The sequence below is a fragment of the Amphibalanus amphitrite genome, unplaced genomic scaffold (assembly GCF_019059575.1).
Source record: "Amphibalanus amphitrite isolate SeventyFive unplaced genomic scaffold, NRLGWU_Aamphi_draft 000299F_arrow, whole genome shotgun sequence".
Classification (NCBI taxonomy): domain Eukaryota; kingdom Metazoa; phylum Arthropoda; class Thecostraca; order Balanomorpha; family Balanidae; genus Amphibalanus; species Amphibalanus amphitrite.
In genome coordinates this window covers 516,123-537,932 of record NW_024881794.1, presented here as the reverse complement: position 1 = coordinate 537,932, position 21,810 = coordinate 516,123, and the positions used below count along the sequence as shown (strand labels likewise).

General features: G+C 49.2%; 2 protein-coding genes across 6 annotated transcripts in view; both read right to left on the bottom strand.

The window, feature by feature from the left end:
- LOC122387834 overlaps positions 1 to 7,690 on the bottom strand; it is a 56,045-nt gene extending 48,355 nt beyond the window's left edge. For 2 of the 5 annotated variants that reach the window (XM_043378386.1, XM_043378387.1), the window contains exon 1: positions 4,104 to 4,339. In XM_043378386.1, coding sequence (XP_043234321.1) covers positions 4,104 to 4,296 — 193 coding nt within the window. In that variant the 5' untranslated portion in view covers positions 4,297 to 4,339. Of the gene's footprint in view, positions 1 to 4,103; positions 4,344 to 6,286; positions 6,504 to 7,566 lie in introns of those variants that run through there. The other 3 variants (XM_043378388.1, XM_043378385.1, XM_043378390.1) reach the window with 3 other exon arrangements.
- A 1,104-nt stretch (positions 7,691 to 8,794) lies between these two features.
- Positions 8,795 to 16,584, bottom strand: LOC122387833 (protein HEXIM1-like). The gene is made up of 2 exons (XM_043378384.1): positions 16,260 to 16,584; positions 8,795 to 10,955 (listed from the first exon to the last, which is right to left on the bottom strand). The coding sequence occupies exon 2, from the start codon at positions 10,927 to 10,929 to the stop codon at positions 10,048 to 10,050; it is 882 nt and encodes a 293-aa protein (XP_043234319.1). The 5' UTR covers positions 10,930 to 10,955; positions 16,260 to 16,584; the 3' UTR covers positions 8,795 to 10,047.
- Between the last annotated feature and the right edge of the window lie 5,226 nt (positions 16,585 to 21,810).

Genomic DNA, 21,810 nt, shown 5'->3' with positions numbered 1-21,810 from the left:
ATAGCGTCACGGAACGCTGCACGGAATGATACAATCACCAGTACTCGAGTGCGCCCCAGCCGGAACGCAGAACGACGCAGCCGGCCAACAGGGCCGCCCTTCACTGACTGACACAGTCAATAACGACACTCAACAGTCGCCGCGGCGCGATCGGACGAACTAACGACCCCACTCGTGAAAGATCAGACGAATGTCACAGATGGAGCGCCTCTAATTGGGCCAGAATTGCGGCACAACACAGCCGGCTGAGCGGCGGACGGTCCTGCACGCACTGCCCGCTCCCCGCACCACGCCGGACTGACGGGGGAGCGACTCACACGGGCCGGCGGGGCAGTCAGCTGGGCCCGCCGGAAGGCCGCAGCACTCACACAGGTGCGCTACGGAACAGACGACGGCGGCGGCGGTCAGCGGCGTCCGTTCAACTCAGCCCGCTCCCACGCCGCCCAGCGGCCGCTGGAAGCTCATAGTCTGAGCGGCACGCCATACGCCGCGCGCCACCGCCGTCGCCGCTGCTTCCGGTCGGTAATGGACAACAGCATATTTACGTCTGGACAACGAGTTGCGTTGGAGAGGCCGGAAATAGTGGCGATTTCAGGACCGCAAGAATGGACCGCCATTGGAATGATTCTTTTTTAAACCGTGCACTGTTTTCGGCCGGAATTTAATAGTTACTACAAAATATTTTCTAATTACGTTTCCACCAAGAATGAATGCCATCAGGGCTAAATTTTTACTACTTTTGCATTTTGTCAAGAAGCATAAAGTGCTGTTATATTGCAGTTTTTGCGCGTTTGTTACAAAATATGAAGCGAATTAGCGTCAGTGTTATTCATCAGTGCCAGAAGTTAACTTGAGGAGAAGCTGTGGCAATTGCTCTTGTCCATCCACTAGAAGTTATTAAATATTTTGCTTTGTGTATTCCAAAAGGAGTGGGAACTATTTTACTTGTGCCTTCATGTCAGAATTGAAGGTGGATCATTAAATTTTCAAGGCAGTTTATAAACAAGCATTTGGTCTTTCTCGTATATAAGCAGTGGCTAAGAAGAAAAGGTTGATCAATCCTGAAGTTCAGTCATCGTACCTCAACTTGGCAGCAAGATCCCCAAGGACAGAGGTTATATTGTATACCTGTCCTGTAAATCAAAGCATTTTTGTGCCTGCAAAGGCTTAAGCTATTTGTGGTGTCAGTGTGTTCGGAGTGAGGCTATATGGCCGTTTTTGTTGTATGTTTATGTGGAGATTGAATATAACTGTGACCCTTTGCTTGTTTGTATACTTACTATGGTCAAACAGGGAACAGCACATTCACATAACATACTCACCTAGCACCTAACTCATTGCTGTACCCTGCAGGATCTGCACTTGTTCATGTCTCGAGCATTAACAAAGCACTAAAGTAGCTTAGTAATCATTTCCCACATTTTCTGAGCATCTAACATGACATACAGCAGTGCAGAGCAGCTTCAGAGAAGAAACACTTTCAATGCACAGACTCACACCAGCCACCCAATGAGCCAGTTCCTCAGTTGACTGTTTCCCTGGATGCAGCTTGGCAAGGTGAGCTAACTATAGGCAAGTTGAAGGTTAGCAGGTAAGATTGAGTTAGGGTGAGTACCTACCTATAACTGGGTGCTTCTGCTATGCAGGTCTTGGGTAAGGCTGCAAATATGTGTGATGATTGAGGTTAGGTCAGCTGTCAGGTTATATTCAGGTATGCTCATTGCTCAGGTCACATTTTTTTGGACACTTCGCAAATTAAAAAACTAGCATAACCTAATCTAAGCTAACTCGACTAAACCTACACAACTGCTGACTATAGGAACTAAGCACCTACCTACTTGTGCCTACATCTCATACCATGTCAAAACTCAAAGTAGAGTTCCTTGGTGGAAGATTACCCTCAGTACTTTTTATCCCAGCCCTGTGAAGAAAAGAAAACTAATGCTTCTAAGCTGTGAGTCACTGCTGGCCATCCACAGGAAGAAACGCTGAGACTGAGAGCTTTGCCATTGTATATTGGACCAACAATCATGAATCACTATCATGAATGACTATGAACACATCATATGATCACATCGTTGCATGGATTGTCACATTGACAATTTTGTCACTAACAATCCTTTTTTCAAGAAATACAGTAATGATTAACATCAAAATCAGCATTAAGTGGATTTGGTGATCCAAGCTTTCTCCTCCAGTTGCAGTAGCAATGAAATGATCGCATGTTTCATTTGCCAGACACTGAGTAGGATGCACATTACAATCTGCACAGCATCTAAGCATAGTAAAGCTGCCAAAGTCCATTCATTCTAGATTTTTAACTTGATAGTTAGCACTAATTTATCTTGCTGTTGTAAGTTATCATTCAATATTCATACCAATACATCAATATGCACTCATCAGTCAACATTTTCTGGCATGATCCTGCTCAGCGTGCTCTTCAGTATTGCTCCAGGATCTGCAATATTATAGCTTGTTTTCGGCCAATAAGCTCTTTTAATTTTACTTTTTTTGCTGATATATGAGCCCGATCAACTTGCGTTTATCAACCAAAATTTAATAACTTCAAGTTCAACTTGATATTGATATTGCTCAGGAGTCAGGACCTCTGTCAGCCTCCTGGATAGTTCGGATTGTTTTCAGTCACATGCTTCTTAAATATGATATAAGTCAATCTTAATGGATCCAAAACATCCAACAAAACGACGTACAAGAGTACGGAAACCACCAGATAAACTTAAAAAGCGCCTTGGAACAGAGCCAAGTGGTCTTTTCCATTTGCTTGTTTACAATGATTGTAGTGCTGATGTATTTTTAGGACTCTGAAGGTCGGCTTATAAAAATGAAACGTTTTTACAAAAGTTGTAAGGCAAGTAATATTTATCTGAAAGAACTAAAATATTCAAAAGCCAAACACTATGAAATACATGAATCGGAACGAAAAAGTAACCCAAAAATCCAGCCTTATCACCGGCTCCTAAAACTGCAACAAAATCAGCACTTTTCCCCGCAACTCGTTGTCCAGACGTAAATATGCTGGACAACACACGGCGCCGGAGAGCCGCACGCGTCACCTGCGAACCGCACGCCGGTGACGGGCGGCGGCGGCGGCGGCGGATAACAAGAGGCGCCCGGGACGGAAACGATGGCGGCGAGGCGGAGGGAGATATGGAGCGATGGAAGATTCAGACAGATCAGCCATCAAAAAGCAACAAGCCATTGTTCTGCTGACCGTTCTTATATAGAGCAAATGTCATCCGGTCAGCGGAGACATCGACTCTGGTCAACTCATCCATCCATCCATCCATCCATCAACTACGGCGGCCGCGGCAGAGAGGAAATAAATCCAGGCCTGTGCCGGGCGGAGCTGCCGGATGGGGCCGACGACTGATGAGTGATGCGACTCTGGTGGACCTCCCCAGCCACTGCCGCGCCGCTCCGCCCCACCAGCTGCCGGCCGTCCCCGGCGGTACGGACACCGATCTGTCTCGGTCGACGGCCATTTGTTCAACAGCGGAAACGAACCGTTCCACACCGGTAACGCCGCCCAACCACAAACACAATCAGTCTTTGTTTATACTTGTCATTTGGAGGGAAAAGCCAGCGAGGGCTTTTTGTCGACTGTAGCCATTACGGAAGAGTCTTCGTTTAACTGTGAAAGCTCGCCCCGGCAACAACCGTCATGAGCCGTTTACTTCTGACGCGGCGGTGTAGAGCCAGGCATATACCGGGGCCAAGATAAACATGAATGACGGGGCTCGGGTGAATCAGTGATCGCTGGAGGCTGTCCAAAAACAGCTGACTTAGCAACATATCAGTTTAAAAGTCAAATCCGGAAATGGGACTGTCAAATGCAAGGCTGATCAAACCATTGAAACGCTAGAATTCAAAATGATGCATCAAAAATAGCGGATACATTTGTCTTCATTCATTCGAAAACGCACCTAGGCTGTGCGAATGACAACTATCAGTCCCGCCCCCTTCTTTCAGCCGCAAGACGAAAGACCATACTTCTACCTCAAAATAGCCATACCCCCGAGTCCCATCCCACCCAAGGCCTCCCCCTCCCCTCCGCTGGCCGGTCCGTCCACCCCCCGACCGACCTGTGCGCAGGAGGATGCCGTAGCAGTGGACGATGCCGTCGAGCTGGCCGCCCAGGGAGCCGGCCAACAGGCTGAGGTCCGTGTCGCTGGTGGCTGCAGCCGCCACCAGACTCAGCCGCTGCTCAGTACTCTGCCACAGGGCCGGCCTGGCCAGGACGGCGCACAGCAGACCCGGCCGAGCCCGCCACAGCATGGCGGAGGCCGGCGGCGGCGGCACCGGCCGGCCTCCGCGCCGACTGCTGCTCCGAGCTGCGCTGGCCGCCCGACCGCCGCGCCCGAGACGATCGATGCCGCCCGCTCGGGCAGCTGCGGCCGCCCCCGCCCCCGCCCAGCGCCACTGCAGGTCACCGCGCCGGACCCCGCACGGACGGTCACCGGCGCGATGACGCCACCGAGCCGACCGGCGAGCAGCCGCCGCCAAAGTCAACACTGCACTGCGCCGGCCGGTCTCTGCCGTCCGCTCCCCGGACAGACGAGGGGCTCCGCTCCCCTCCGGACGACACTAGGGGAGCGGAGCGGCGAGCGGGGAGCCGGCGCAGATCGATGGCCGTGACGCACGTGCGTCACGTCATTCCGTCACATCACGTCACGTCACGGCCAGGAGGGAGGGCCGCTGAGTCACGACGCGATTGTGTGTGTAATAAGTCTGCCCGGTCCTACCTCTCCGGCCGAGTCGATTGGATGTCGAGAACCGTCAAAACAGCGTCGGTGAGAGCCGATTCGACTGGAGAGGCCCCGTCACGACCGGCGTTAGCACCCCAACAGCTCAATACGCCACTCCACCCAACACTGCGGGTTTCCCAGCGTCGGAAGAGCTCGAAGAGCCCTTCACAGCCGCAGTCCGCGGTCAAATTTGAATCGCTCAGCGGAGCGCGCTTCCTCCCTCCAAGGCCACAAGAGTCACCGCAAACTCAGTCATGGCAGACTCGGGATGAGTCGGCGACTCGCCAAGGGTTTACGAAGCTGCGCTGAGCGCTCCAGTCGCCTTTCATAGGCTCCACTACTGCGCCTGTATTCGGGCTACCGCTCATCGATGACCTTTACAGAGTGTGGCGGGGGAAAGGGGCGGAGGGGAGGGGAAGGAAGGTCGGCCGCCCGGTGCGTGGCGCTAATCGATGCCCTATTGATGGCATCCCCAGTAGTGCCAGATACGAGGTGCCAAGACTGCAGCCACGAGCCAACACGGTCAAGCCGGACGGCCCGAGACTAAACAGCTGGCGATCGGGGACACCAAACCACCGGCTCTCTCGCCGCTTCGATACAGCGGCAGCGAATTTAGCTAGTCTCACAGCCGGCCAACAGCCGTATTGGGTTACATAAGCGACGTCCGAGCGCTTGATGAAAACCGCGACAACGAAAACTGATTACGATATAAAATGTTCGATAATAATAGAATGTCCAACATAGTTTCACTGTACGCTCGATGTAACCGAGGTACTTTCTTCAAAAAAGGTTTCTAGGCAACACAGCAAAGAAATAACATCTAATTCATCGGAACAGATAAACTTGCTGAATTCATTACTGCCCGATAGTATAAAACCAACGTGGTCTTTTACGATGATTGGTACAGACTGGACGCTTGGCAACAACCGGTGGCGGCTTACAATTGGTTCTACCGCAATCTCGGTACGAACGAATCAATATTGTTAATTGCTGGCGTCAGTGTTCTACGAGAATGTTAAATCATTCAGTAGCATTAGAGCCAACCGGGGCTGAATTAAATGGATAGTACATGACGGGCTGAGACACATGAGCCTAAATATAACCTGTTCGACAGCTCGCCTAATGCATACAGGCTGCAAGCTAACTGGCCTGCAGGGGCGGTCTGCCGGCGATCTACAGCTGCTGAATGACTCGAGAAACAGACTGAGTGACTGAGTGCGAGACTGACCCGCGGGAAAGTGGGGCGGCCGGAGAGGCTGACTGACTGACTGACTGACTGACTGACTGACTGACTGACTGACTGGCTGGCTGACTGACTGACTGACTGGCCTGCGGGGTAGTCGGGCGGTGGTCGGACAGACTGACGTCTGGCTGACTGACTGATTGACTGACAGGGCGTCTGACCTGGCGGGTAGTGATCGGAGAGGCCGACTGACTGACTGACAGACTGATTGACCTGCGGGGCAGTCGGTCGGCGGTCGGAAAAGTAGACTGATTGACTGACAGACAGACTGACTGACCTGCGGGGCAGTCGGGCGGCGGCCGGAGACAGTCGAGCCAGCTGGGCGGCGGCCGGAAGCAGGTCTCCCAGGCGGCCTCCAGGCAGGAGACGCCCGGCAGCAGGCGCACGGTGAGCACCCACTGGCCGTCCCGCAGGAACAGCTCCGCGGCAGACATGGGCGCGTCGTGCAGACGGACCGCATGGAGCCGCCGCCACCGCCACCGTCCCGGCGCCGTCTGAGGGCCGAGCGGACACAGGTGAGGCGTGAGATCAGCGGACACACAGGGGCCGAGTGGGCCGGGAGATTGACAGACAAACAGGGTAAGGCGGGAGACCGACAGCAATCCACAGATTGAGGCAGTAGCAGAAACATACAGGGTGAGGCAGAGGCCAGCAGAGTCACCTGACACCACAGCGAGACAGGAGAGGGGTAGAGACACACAGGGTAAGGGACATCAGCAGAATGGGGACCACCACCACTTGCACGGTTCTCTTATCACAAGGCAATCACCATGTAAGACCTCTTTTCCCCAGGTTTGTACTTCTGAAATGTAATGGAATTTTCATTATTTGCACACCCTTTTAAGTGAAAACTTAGTGCATGTCACTATGCACTATGCGGGCTCATCTAAAGGTTCCTCCCAGTAATCAGTATGGCTGTGTACTTGCATGGAACCTTGCCACAAGGCTAGTATTGTGCTCACACATGTTCATATCTTTGCATATTTAGGTATATCCTGAAGTTCTCCGTGCAAAATGAAACCAACATAAGAACAAAAGCAAATAAAATTGAATATACTTCAGCTGAGATGGTTTACATTACCCTGACTACCATAGGTGGCGGAACAGGGAGGGCACCGGGGCACCGTGCCTCCTTTAATTTTGGCATTTTAACATTACCCCTATGGGCGTTGCATGGAAAGAATGGGACCAAAAATCGGCAGTGCCACCCAGTGAGGGTGTTCCGCCACTAGGTACTGCTGACTACGTCTCATAAGAAATCAGTCCATCCATCTGACGATAAATTGAAATTGAACTAAAAAGAAAAATGGTAGCCGGCAGGCCTACCTCTGGATCTAAAATATCCAGTAGAAAAAGAACACAACAGCTGTTGTGTTAGCAGTGCTAGCACTGCATTAATTTTTTCAAAGAAAACGCCAGCACTTCCCATACTGAACTGCCAAAATCATGAGAAAACAAAACTGAAATTGGGCTTCTGATTTCTTTGACTTCACTTGACCTTAACACAGATACGACAGTCCACAGACCACACATCAACATCAAATCAATGGTACTTACCAATATGTTATTTGATGCATGATGAAACTCCTAAAAATTTTGTTACTTTTGAACGGATAAATACTTATGTTCCCAACCCCATCCACAGCGCGCGCACCCAACCGCTCCGAAACAACCGACCAAATGAAAACAAGTGGGCGGGTTTCTGCGTCAGAACTCATTCGCGTCACAAATGCCTACAAAGTTTTCTGCTGTTGAACAATTTTATTATTTCACTGCAAAGTACTTTTTATTGCACATGATCCCAGTATTATTGAAACAAGGCATCAAACAAAAAAGCAGGAAGGCAGCCTTTCGGAAAATATCTGTGATGCAGTGGCCAGTGAGCATACCGAATTGAAGCTTTGAAAAATATCTAAGACAAGACACAAGAATAGTGATCTAATCCAACCCCAGTCCTATAGTCAGTCACACTGGTGAGGCTGGTGAGCACAGCCGGGCTTCGGGGACTAAACTAAAGCCAAAAATATTGGTTTGTGGGGAAACTGAGGCTGATGGTCCGCAGTTGAATTTCTTCAGTTTCTTTTCATGCCCTTCACTCTGTTATCAGCACGGAATGTAGCTAACTGATAATATACCTAAGGTGCTTCAAATTGTTACTTCTCAGCTTGAATCCCATCGTATAAGATAAACAATTAGCAAACAACATGTAGTTAGGACCTTCTAGTAAAGAACCTACATATGTTTGGTCCCCACCATTACTTACCTTGAAAGATTTTACGGTAAGGCTTGGGAGCTGAAGTTCTCATTCGTGTCAATTGTAGCACAACTGTCACCGTCTATTTTATGCAGCCGACACACTCCGTCTGACGGGCTGGCTCGCATGCCCCTCTCGTTCAAAACCTATCGAGTCTTATCGCCGTATCTCTGAATCGCAATTCACACACCACTGACCGCTGAGTGCGCCGAGTGACCACTCTGTCCCACCGCTAGGTTTTCCATTCCATTTCAGTAGATGCGGAAGGGAGGTCGGGACTGGCGAACCTACGAAGGACGGGCACGAGGCAGCTGCGTTTGTACCTATTTCCGCTTCCTTCGTAATCCAGAAATTCACCAGTCACCTGACGAGGCCTGTCTGTCAAAAAGCCAGCGGCATAGTTGGTACAGTATAACGGAGTTCGACTCTCAGGTTGACGCTATCTGCTCCACTGCGACCAGCCGATAGATAAACGGTATTCGTGGGTATATTTAAAACCGGATAAAACGCGTCCAGCTATTAACAGATATCTGCGCAGTCACGCTCCTGTATTTACAATATGTACAATGACTGGGTCAGGGGAGAAAACGTAAGCGCTGTGAAGCTGTACACTCCCAAAAACAGGTGTTTTGCGCCTAGTCACGGGCGGAACTTTCGTATCCGGTGGCAGTCGTATTGCGCATGCTCACAATGCACTTGAATATACAAATAAAATTAAAAACAACACAGCAGAAACAACACATTTTCTCTCCCATCCCCCAAAAAGAGACCCATCTGTAGCAAAGTGCTGAGGCTGGCAGTCACACTGCTCAGCGCGAACAAAAGCAAATATATGCCGCGACAGAGCGACCCAGGTGCAACGAGAGCGGCGGAGAGAGGAGGGGAGCGTTTCGGTCGTGTTTCGAGTCGGCCGAGCCACGTCAGGTCGCAAACGTCCGCGATTTCCCGCATCCACTGAGGTCGGTGGCTGAGCGGGGTCGGAGCCGAGGTCGGGGCGGCCCGCCGGTGCCCCGTCGCCTGCCGGTCAGTGCCGGCACGACAGAGGCACCGGCACCGCCGCCGGCGCCGCCACCCAGCCCCGCTCAGCCCCCTCCAAAAAACGGTCAGACGACGAAACGGCGCGGCGACCCGCCCAGGGGGCGCTCCGAGTTAAAAGGATCACAACGGGCACACGCACGGCGCGTGAGAGCACGCAATAGGTCGCCGCGAGCGCAGCGATCGGACTAGACAGGTGTGCGGGTGTCTGAGGTGACAGGCCCAGTCCCTGCTACGGCGCGCCGTCGCCACCAACCCCCACCCCAAAACGCAGCCCCGCCCGCACCACAGGATATGTGTGCGCATAAACATTGAATCTGACGCGGGCCGCGCTCGGCCACCGCTACACGAATAATGGTATGTACATGAAACACAGCCGATTCGGCGCCGCTGCCGTGCGCGACGCCGGCACACGCGAAATAAGTGACACCAACTCACCGCCCACATCGGTAACGCGTGAATCCATGCTATGAAAACACAACACATCGTATTCCATTTGGCACCGATGGCTTTCGAGGAATGCAAATCACATGAACAAATGAGACATAAGTAATTTCAATCAACTATCGTAAACAGATCAGAACACGACTAGGTATTTCTGATGGGCCGCTTCAGATGTACATTCCTCGAGAGAAATGATGCATAAATACTTCAGCTAGGCCATTTTCATAACAAGAATTCAAAAGTTCCGAAATTGTGCAGCAAGTTTTAATCATTTCCTCGCGCGTGCGTGCTGGCCGCGGGCCCGATCATGTCTCGAGACCGTGTTTCTTCATCAGCGCCTCCCTGGTCTTGACCAGCATCAGGTTCTCCTCCTGCAGGTGCAGCAGCTGGTTCTGCAGGTTGGTCACCCACACCTCCGGGTCGTAGAGGGTCAGCTGCGCCTCCAGCTCGCGCACACGCGCCTCCAGAGCGCGCACACACTCGACCAGCTCAGGCCGCTCCAGTTCGGCCAGCTCCTCCTCGCGCGCGCGTCGGTACACGTTCTCAAAGTCCTTGCGCGAAAACTCCTCCGCCTCAGCGAGCGCCGCTTCCTCCGCGTCCTCGTCATCGGCCGTCGAGGACTCCAGCTGTGAGCCGTCCGACGGGCCGGTCGGCGAGCGACGCGCCGCAGCGTCGAAGTCGATGTAGAACGCCGAGTTCTCGTGGTCGTCGATGATGAACGATGTGGAGTTGAGCGGCGCGCGCGGCACGTCCCGGGGACGCAGGATGGGCGCCGGCAGCCGGCCCGACCGCCGCCGCCGCTGCCGCCGGTTCAGCCGCTGTCTCTTGCTCGGCACGGCCTGCTCTCCGTCGTCGTTCTGTGAGGGCGCAGCAGCGCCCGCCGCGGCCGAGTCCTCTGGGCGCGCAATACCAGCGCCATCTTGGTTATCTTCGACCGCGTTCACGACGCCCTCTGGAGGCGGCGCATGGCGCTGCTTCTTTTTTCCTCGACGGGTTTTCTTCTTTTTGCGCGGAGCGTCCGGGTCGGTATGGAGGGCGTTGCTGAGGTCGTCCGTCTTACTGGACTCGATCATCAGACTGAGGTCCTTGTCGTCATCGGGCAGCGATACGAAGTCGTCCATGTCGTTGGCAGGCGTGCTGCCGGGCGTCCCGGTCAGGTGGATCTCGGCGGCGGGCGAGGTGGCCATCTCACATCGGAGGGCAGCCAACGTTCCTGGCAGCAAAAACAAGACAAATGAATACCGATAGCGGACTGCAAGTAGGTTAGCAGAGTATGGCCAGCATGAAACATTAGATATTGGAAAAGAACAGTAAGCAAGAGCCAAAGAAGCTGAATGAAAATAATTAAAAAGGAGACGCAACTTAAAATAATCCGTAAAACAAACGCGTGATTTCGAAAGCATAGCACTCTGCATCACAGGATTTTATCGACAAAAACACAAACACACAAAAACATTTAGGCATGAAGCAAATTATCTCGTATTTTGAACCAAACGACTGGTGTTTTATGCCCTCAAGTAATGATTTGCGGTTGAACGTTTTTACCTAGGAGACTATATCTTATTTACTGCGCACAAAATAAAAGGTAAAATAGTAGGTAACACGCACGAAATGTTTCAGGATGGTGGCAATGTAGGTATTGCATTGAACATTCGCATTCCGTAGTAATCGAGGAGATGGAAATAGCATAAGCTTACATGAATCATATCCAATACCTACCTAACTAGCTAAATACGATTAACAAGTATCAAAGCCCAACAAAGAAATGATCGGACGTTTCTATAGACGGCCTATCAAATTCAGGAATGAACTTGTTAATACAGAAGTTTTAAGGAGAACGGCTTTGAAGAATACGAATTGATAAATATACATTACATTACAAAATTCAATCGTACGTAAAGTATCGATATTTATAGGCAGCTGTGAAATGACTCCGCTGAACACTTTTTGTTAACTTGGGCTAAAAAACACTTGATGTCGATTGGATGAGCTCGACTTGGACTCGTGTCGTTTCAGTTCACTCACTGGTTGACGCGAGTTTAATTACTATCTTCAATTATCCTCGGAACAACTCAGCAAATTTTTGTGTCGACCACCATCACACTAAATATAGTCCTGCCTGCGAGACTAGACAGTCAGGCCCCGGTCAGAGCCTTGGTCTCAGCTCGGAAGCTAATAATCACACGGCTGGGTCCCTCCCTCAAAGTGTGTCCTGTTATAAGTGATGCGCATCCATGAGCATTAGTCGTGTAGGCATAGTACCATATTCGGAGCTAATACTGGAGACAAAATTATCAATAGCCGATTTGTTTTCTTACCAGTAGCAAAATCAAAACCGAAACTTGTTGATCAGAAAACCACGGATAATGGGACGGATAAGGGGTTCGGGGATTGGGGCTCAGAGAAACGGGGGAAATAGGCCTTCGAGTACGCAGTACAGACCAATGGCTGTTTTGATACATCTATCAATTTCTTCCGATTCACGGCACAAAGAAAGTCCTAAGGACAGATAGGCATCTTGTTTGGCGAGAAAAAGATGAGATGGGTGCATGTTGTTAAAAGGTCCCAGATGAAGACGTATGTACCAAGCTGCCGAAGAAGGGCTAAGTGGTTGTAGCATATAACCTAAACTCGCCCTATTCAAATACACAGCACTCCAGCACGATAAGCCCATTTCAGTAAGTTAATTGCTGATCTGACATCGTCAAAGTTCGTGCAGCAGAATTCACGCCTGAATTGACAAATTTCCCGCCGTGCGAATAACCCAAGAGTTCACAATTCAAACGATTGTGTAACTGAGCATCCGACCTGTCAAATATTCTACCCTCATCAATTCCCAACTCCAGCTGCAGTATTCGTCGGCAAGGCGACCAGCCATGCAATATCACTCCTACCCGATTGCAGCGGCATTTGAATACGCAATATCGGCCCGGAGTACGACTGCTGAAGGCTGTGGGATCTGGAGCGGGGATCGGCGGCGGGCGGAGATCGGTACCGGTGAGAAATGAACAGGTAGGTATCGTCCCGCCCCCGGTCCGGCCGTCCATACCGCCCGCTATTTGGGTCGGGTGACGAGCTCGGCCGGTCCGTCCGTGGGCCGAGGGAGACGGCAGCGCGCCGAGAGCGGGCAGAGGGGCAGGGTCGATGACGTCCCGCTGGTACCGTCCGACGCAGCACCGCCCAGCGACGGTCATGGCAGGGAGGAGCTTTGTGTGGAGGGCGGTAAGCAGGACAGAATATCTACCTCTACCAGTATTCGGCAGCGAAAGGCAGATAAGATGCATCATGCGGATGATGAACACCGAATAATCCAAATGAATACCTATCGCACTGATTTTCCAGCATATAATGCAATGCATTAATAAGTCTATCCTGCCAGCGTTAGAAAACAGCTGGGGGAGGTGGCACTTCCAGAAACGAATAAGACTAGCGGCAAGTGGCTGCAATAACGGGAGACGTCGTCCCCGTGCTCGCCTCCCGAATACCGACCGTCTGAGTGAGCCGATTGGCAGCTGAGAGATCGATCCAGCGCTCTGGAGAACGGGGGACGGACGGCAGCAGCCCGCCAGCTCACTCGGCGCCACGCACCCGCGGTCAGCCGGGGGGCAACTGTCGCGCGGGATGTGAGCGGGGAACACCGACGGTCGACGGCGCATGGCCGCTCGACCCCGCTCGCCGCCGATCTCGGCAGGTGCCGCGAGTGCGACTGATGTCGGGCAGTTCGGACAACCGACGAGCGCAGAGCACGCCCCAGCACGCCCGCGGCGGTGCCGCTCCGCCGGCGGCAGGCCCACGGCGCGCTCAGACGCGTCCCACCGCACCAGCCGACCGCACCAAAGACCGCCTGCCACGGACAGCGCTGACGGATCTACGTGCGAACGCGCAAAGGGCACCGAAATGGCGTGTGAAAAGCCGACGGCAATGTGAAAACTTGCGGTAGATTTTTCCTTTCGGTCTCCCATTTGTCTGTGCTGAGAAGCGGAACATGAATGAGTTGGTCTTCTGAGCCGTCATAACTCGAAGCAGTTTCGAAGCATGGGTCAGACAAGATAAAAACGTATCACAACTGGGCCTACATATTCGCAAGCCGCCAGGTCCTGAAAATCGAAAGTTTTCCTTGCCATCTGCGTCAGGATGCCATCGATCGAGAACTGCCATGCGTAAAACATGTTAGTCTACATCTGAAAATGACACTCAATTTCTTTCGAAGCTAAAATATAAATCAATGTCTTCTGGTCTCAGCAGGTTACTAAAAAAAAAAATCACTATGGCCAAATCCTGGGTAAATATTTAAGGAAAATGTTGACATTTCGAGCACCAAACCAGGTCGGATAACCATCCCATCCACCTGCCCTGAATGGACATTACACTTCATTACCTGAACCGGCCCGCGCGCTGCCCACGCCGATGGCCTATTCGGAGTCCGGGGGTCTCATGAATAAACTCCCGGCCGGCTGAGCGGCGGCCGTGCGACCTTGTGCAGCTGGTGAATCGGCCGCACCGCCGCGGCAGCCGCAGCCGCATCCGCCGGCGGCGCGGCGCGGCCGTTCCGACTGGAGAAGCACTCGCAGGGCACGCCAGGTGGCGCCCTGAGACCGATCCTTATCGACCTTATCGCCTCGGCGTGAGGGCCAGTGAGCCGGGCACGAGCTGTCCCGCAGGACGGCAGTCGAATTCGGCAGCGCAGATATGGACGTGAAATCGATCAAACGTAATTAGATTCAATGTCAGGTAGCCCGTTCAAGTTCCGTGGAGCCGCAGCTAGAAGGGTTGCCTTACCAAAGTGCACTTGAACCCAAGTGCCCAAAACCAACTGACTTCTGACCGAGTATGGAAGCGGAAAGCCTAATGATGAAATGAGATACTGCCCTAGCAATTCGCTGGTCGGAGGATGTAAGGAGAAGGCTATTAAAAGCAGCGCCTCACCGGTTCTAGCTCTAGACAAATGATCGCCTCTCGCCTGGAGGAATTCTCATCTCTATGCATGGTCATGATTCGGTCGTGCTGCGCCCTTGATGGACCTTTTTAGGTTTTCGTCAACAGGCTTCCCCGGTTATTCCTGTCTTCTTCTACGGCTCAAAGCACCACAAATATACCCAATATACCAAGCCTCAGCCCTCGTTGCAAATCGTCACAGGCTGGTCGTACCGGTGTGAAATACTGTAATTCTGACCCAGAAGACGTCCATCCGAGGACTCCTTCAAATGTTGCTAATATAGTACTGGACATGGTTGAAGACAGCAGTGGGGCTTCTGAAATCCTGAGGCGGTGAGGGTGTCGAGGGAGCACAGAGACATCTGGTGACTATCAGAGAAACTATGCCGCGCTGAAGCGCCACCTGCACCCACAGACTGAACGAGGGCCTCGGCTGAACAGAAGTACGGAACGGACTCAATAATAAAACGAAGGAGCAGACTGAAATGAGGAGATAAATGTTTTCCTCATAGAACACTTTGTTGCACTTAAAAAAATGATTGTTCATAAGTCATAACATATAACCTCCAAGCAGTTGTGCAGTTTTGAATTGAGATTATTTTTGTCTAATTCTAATTTCTAGCTATGACAAATCACATGATGAATTGTGGAAGTTTGGATCACACCTCACACCTATTATTATTCATATCACATATCAATAGTGTGCACAACTGCATCATCTCACTTATAAATGCCTGTATCATAAAATAGTACAAAATGAAAGAAGAAAAACTTTTGTTTAACACAATAAATGATGCCTAAGTGATGAATAATCAGCAGGGTTACCATTTCATTAAGAATTGTTTTCCATCCCAGAAAAGCAAAGGCAGCAAAACACAAAACCAGTTTACTTTTCCTTGCTTATAAATCACTACCATAACTGATGTCTGATACCATTACTTGCATCATTGATTTTTTGTTAGGATAACAAGTTTTTGTTTTCATGACTTTTGAGTGGGGAGAAAGTATTTTGTTTAATTGGTAACTATAGCTGTCAGATTATGTTATGCATATATTGCTGTGTTCCTCAGGAATGGAAACTGGCAGGTCTAGCATGAACTTTACTTTATTCTTTTGCTTAAATGATTTTCATTAAAAAAAAATATATCAATGATATTGATTCTTCAGAATCATTAGAGAACAAAATAAATATGATAATTGAAAATAATAATAAAAATTACATGCAAAGGCATACCTTGGGCATACCCTTCCACACTGCTAGTTAGGTCAATCTCGCAGCTTAGGCAGTCTTTATCAAAGAGAAAGATTCACATGACTTCCTTGATATCCAAATATAAAAAATAATGAGAATTATTACATATTTAGTTGGAACATATTGCATTCTGAAGAACCACAGCACAATTTGACACATTGTCCTTTCAACTACCCTCGTACGCTCTGCAGCCAAAAGGGCGGAGACAAGCGTGCGACGGGAAAACAAGTATGGCGCAGATGGCCGATCGATGCCGGAAGAAAACGGTCTATTTCTCAACCTCACCCAGTCACTGACCAGCTTTTGATACTTGAATCATGAGAAACTTACCTTAGGAAGCGATTGGAACAGAAATCCAGGCCTAAACCACGCTAATTCTTAGCAAAAAAGCACAAATTCACCAGGACGCCTCCAACACCCGACCACGATCAGCTGATTTCAGTCTGCGTTTGACCGTGATACGAAGGCCACTAAAAAGACAAGCGCTGGGAAGAGCCGTGGACAGGGCGTAAACCCCCCATTCACACAACATTGTGGCTGACTGGCTATTGACAGAGCGTAAACCCCCCATCCACACAACATTGTGGCTGACTGGCTATTGACAGAGCGTAAACCCCCCATTCACACAACATTGTGGCTGACTGGCTATTAGTGTGATCATTTATGTAAGTGTCACATAGGAATACTGTAAAAATTTATTGAAAATGAAGCTTATTTCATTTATTCTACACGCTTCAGAAGAAAGCTGACCGAAGCATGCCCCCGTAGTTCGTATCCAATAATAGTTATTTTTCCGAAATGGAAAGCATGGAAGACCCGTGTAGGTATATAGACAAATGTTTTTTTTTGTAATATGATATGTGCTTGTAGTGCATCTCGGCAAACATGTCAAAACATGAAAAACTTTCGCTTCCAAAACGTTTCGGCCCTTATCAGCGTAAGAAATAACACATTCACATCGCTTTGGAACGTTTTAATCACAAACGTCTTATATTTTTTATCATCTCGAACGATTGGACGGGACGGAATAATTAGGAGATGCGGAGCTAGCGCTAAGCAGAGTTTGATGCGCATGGCTAGCCCCAACTGCTCGATCTCTCATTCCGAGTTGAGTGGGGAGTGTTTGGATATCAAAATTGACCCGTTCGATCCACGTGCGGCCATTGCCGGACCCTGCAGACGACGGACCCATGACGGGCATGCCCGTCATAGGGGCGGGGTGAGGGGGGGGGGATTTATCCGAAACTACTGGGCCGACTAGGAAAAAAATGAATGGCTTTTGGTCTGTTGCAAGGTATCATACAAACGACGTCAACAATGAGAGGTGAATTATTTTCAGCCAATCATCAGAGGTGAATTATTTTCGGTCAAAATCAGGTCATTTAAGGCCAAATTTCAAAGTTGTTCTTTGATATTGGTAGGTATGAAGGGATGTCAATCAGATGCAGCGATCGTCAGGGTGAATTTTAGAAAATTTCGAGAGAAATAAACTCGTTGGCGATGTTGCTTCTTACGTTCAGCCGTGGTAACAAATAATAATTATAATATAAACCGATAATGATATACCGATGGCTAAAAGATAATTATAGATAATGATTTAACGAAATACCGATATTATACCTACCGATACAATGATATTCACGCATCCGCTGGGTTTTTAACGCCCTAGTGTGTGTGTGTGGGGGGGGGGGGGGGGGGGCTTCTGGATACACTGACACGCGAAAAGCGGCGTTAAAAAACGTCACAAATAAAAATCATGAAAAATAAATCAATTATCTTTAGGTCAGGTCAAAGGTTGCTTCATCGAGGCTTAAATCGCAGCAAAACTTAAAAATTTCTTTTTTAACCAATCGGTGAATAACTCGTGAATGAAAAGAGCTCATACAGCGCCGCAGTAAAGCGCGTTCGATAACGCTTTCAAAGCTCTTTAGCATAAGCACCTTCAAAGCTAAGGGCGACGATTAGCCACCAAAGGTCAAAAAGCAAAAAAACGTCAATTTGACTTTTTGTGAATTATTCTGTTTTACCTTTTCCACAAGCTAGTGCGACATTTATTTGGCGACATCGTGTTTCTCTCCACGAGACGTCGAATGAAATAAAATTTGACCTTTAAATGAGCTTGAAAAACTTGACCACACGTCAAGGTCATGACCTTACCGGGAAAATTCATGTTACATGTCGAATGTCGATCGATCCGTATAATGAAGTTCCGCATAGCCAACGAGTTTTTACTCGTTCTATAGAATGTCTCTATCAAAAGTTATTGTCGAAAACCGAGCCTGCTTTACCTATGTATATGACCTAAATTGACCTCAGGGTTATATCAGGTGCCAAGAATGAAATATTCCGATTCATTATTAAATTAAGTAATAGTTCCACAATGTCAGCGGGTGAATTATTAACTTTCGTCCAAATGAGCGCAATTCAGTTCCTTCCCATTGACAGGTCGCAATAGGCCTGGCCTTAGGTCAGCGACATCAATATTCCGAAAATAAAATTTATAGGTGCATATGCATTATCACCCTGATCAAACACTGAAAGTTTCAAAGCCATCGTTTAACCCGGCAGGCGGTGGGACTCCCGGCCACCTTCCGCGCAGTGGGGGGTGCAATTTTTGCCCCCCCCCCCTTATCTCAGAAACTTCTGGACGGATCCGGAAAATTCAAACGGCGTTCGATAGCCCTGTCAAATTTGTCGAAGGAAACCAAATTTCATTGAGCTCGGTGTCACCGATGACGCCACAGGTCAGGTCAAAGATAAAATGTTTCACCGTTCACGGGGCTTCTAGGGAAAACGCTATAACACCGAGTAAAACGCATTTTATCGAAAATCAGCGATAGGGCGTCAGTTGTCTAGTACATATGTTGCTATTAGAGGTCACTGGTCATACCAGGTCAGGTCACAGGTCAGGTCACCATAGGTCACCAAGGGTCACCACATGAACCAAACTTTACTAAGGTTGTGCGATGCATGCTTTATGGCCAGTTTTTCATTTCCAACTCAATGGTGTTTGTTATAAGACCATCAGGTACGGTTTAGGTCACTTTCTGGTGGAGGTCAGGTCAAGGTCAGGTCAAAAAAGGTCAAATTTCAAAGTTGATATTTTGCATAAAATGGGTATTGATTCGATGCAGCTCGTCACGGGGAGTCTTATGGTGGTCTTTGTTTTGCGCTACGAGGTCTAGAATGGCTAAAAATTAAGTCTGAAAATTTGACGTCATCAATTTTGAACAGTTTTTTCGCTATAACTTGGCCAAAAAAAGAGGTATCGATCTCAAATTTTGTATGTAGATAGAAGGCGGTAGGGACTATCACATATCTTCCGTTTTTTTGAAATTCCAAAAACTTTTTGGATTTTTCGGCAATTATATTCACAAAATCTATTTTTTTTATTTTTGGGGGTCAAAATCCAAACATTTAAAAAATCCGAGATAGCAGGTTTGTAGCCCTTTAAATTCTACACCTTTTATGTCTGAAACATTTTTCTGTATCTCTAAAGCTGTAGACCTGACAGCTCTTCTCGCGAAACCTTTTTTGGGTCGAAAATGGCAGAAATGACGTCACTCTGACGTCATTAGCGTCCAACCTATCATAGCCTTTGGAAAAAAAATTGGTCACAATGTGCAATAGCTGTTCACGGGAGGGTACCGAAAGCTTGGTGACGATCGGCGCAGCGGTTCTCGAGATATATCGAAAAAACTAAAGGGGGGGGGGGGCAAAAAAAATGCCCCCCCCACCGCCTGGAAGGTTAATCGGAATGCCTATGGCGAGCATTGAAATGTTTCCGAGCTCAGAGTCAGGTCACTTGACATGACCCATGGTGACCTGGCCTTACATACATGACCTGGGGGGCGTTCCACGACAAATCGACAAGTGCCCTGCACCCTCATATTTTATTTTTTGCTTAAAATTGGGCTACTGGGTTGTCATGGGCGGGGAAGCCAGCTGAAGCAAGGATTTTTTTCTTCGAACAACGGTTTCCGAGACATAGCCTCGGGCAATTCCTGGGGGTCGCGCTGCAGCCCTATGTTTGGCGGCCTATAACTCAGAAACTATTGGTTTTCTACGATAAAAACTTTATATGGTTCAACTCACAATCAACCAACAAACATTTTGGCTATCTCGGATTTTCAATTTTTGAAAATTTTGATCACGTGACCTTTTGACCTATTTTTCGAAGAGTGACCTTGATATTTTCCCCACTGAAAGTTGCTATTTTGTCTGATGACGATTAAAGCCTTATCAATTGTCATTCATATGCGAAAATAAAAAAGTGGCTATCGCCCTGCGTGACCTCAGGTCAGGTCATTTTTATGACCTGTCCATTATTACGAGCGGGAGCGACAGCGAGATCTCGAGAATAAAGCAAGATAGCGACAAGCGGTAAACGGTGCAGGGTACACACGGATAAGGTCTATAATTTTTACTGAGGTCATTTTCAGGTCAGGTCAAAGATGACGTCACAGGAGCAAAAAGGAAGTCAAAATTGCGGCACTACATACATATATATGAAGTTTTTCTCGAATAACTTTCAAGGTATCCCAGCTAGGAACAAACTAATAGCACCATCATGATCCTCTCGTCGATCCGCATCGAAACATATGTATGTTGACCTCGAAAGGTCGAAAGGTCAAAAGTTGACCTTAGGTCACGTGACCTATGCTACCACTGGGGCCCTAAGGTAAGGGTGGGGCCCCTTGAGCAGGTTTGGCCTCTCCCTTTTCAAGATCCTGGATACGCCACTGGAAGCCCCTTACGACTACTTTTGAGGGCCCTTACGATGACGTTTGGTGTCTACTGCAGGCTCGAAGGGACTACTGATTCGTTCAGGCGATTCACGTGCCCATTTATGTCACTTATGGTGCAGGGGGCATCTTCCCCAACGCCAGGGGGCATCTTTCCCACCCTGTGGGGTAAGATGCCCCCTTTCACTTCTTCAGGAAAATGCTAAATAGCAAAAAAGTTATCATATTTCTGGCACGAAAGTGTGATATTTTTGGAGAAAAATTATGTCGGCTTCCGTTGAAACTCCACGTTTTTGCTTTCCGATCGTCATTTTCGAATAATATATGACATAGCAATAAGCAAAACCCTGGGCATCTTTCCACACTCTCCCCTACCGTATTGACCACCTACCATAAATGTACCGTGTATGTACAGTCACCAGCACTTGCTACTAATCACCTCGTTTTTCTTCAGTAGTTTGAAGACCGATCAATTCTCAGTCGCGCAAGATACGTCAAACGATCCGTTTGGTCCTCCGATTTTCGAATATCTAACTTGTTTTTGTATATTCGAAGCATTTTGGGATGAGGAGCCAAAAAACCTCTTTTCTGCCCTAAAGTGTGCCCCAAGAAGTCGTAGAACCTAGCCCCGCCTCTGATCCACAGACCCCTAGTGCCATCTCTTGTCAGCCGAACAAGTCGCAGAAGTAAATAATGCCACGTGACATTTGCACACGCTACAATTACTACGCAGCTGTAGTGGGGGAAGCGGGGCGGAGGCGTGGAGAGGGACGCGATCGGTCGGCTGGGGTCAGGTCACCGAGGTCAGAGGTCATCCGCCGGAGGGTGTTTGAGTGGTTGGGCCGTGTGGGCTGGGGCCTGCGGAGTGGGGAGCGCCTGGACCTGTCTGGAAACAAGCCCTACAGCGCTGTGACAGTCGAGAATATGGTGAAGAAAGAGAGAGGGAGAGGGAGAGAGAGAGGGAGAGAGAGGAGAGAGAGAGGAGAGAGGGAGAGAAAGAGAGAGAGAAAGAGAGAGAGAGAGGGAGAGCGAAAGAGGGAGAGCGAAAGAGCGAGAGAGAGAGAGAGAGAGAGAGAGAGAGAGAGAGAGAGAGAGAGAGAGAGAGAGAGAGAGAGAGAGAGAGAGAGAGCAAGAGA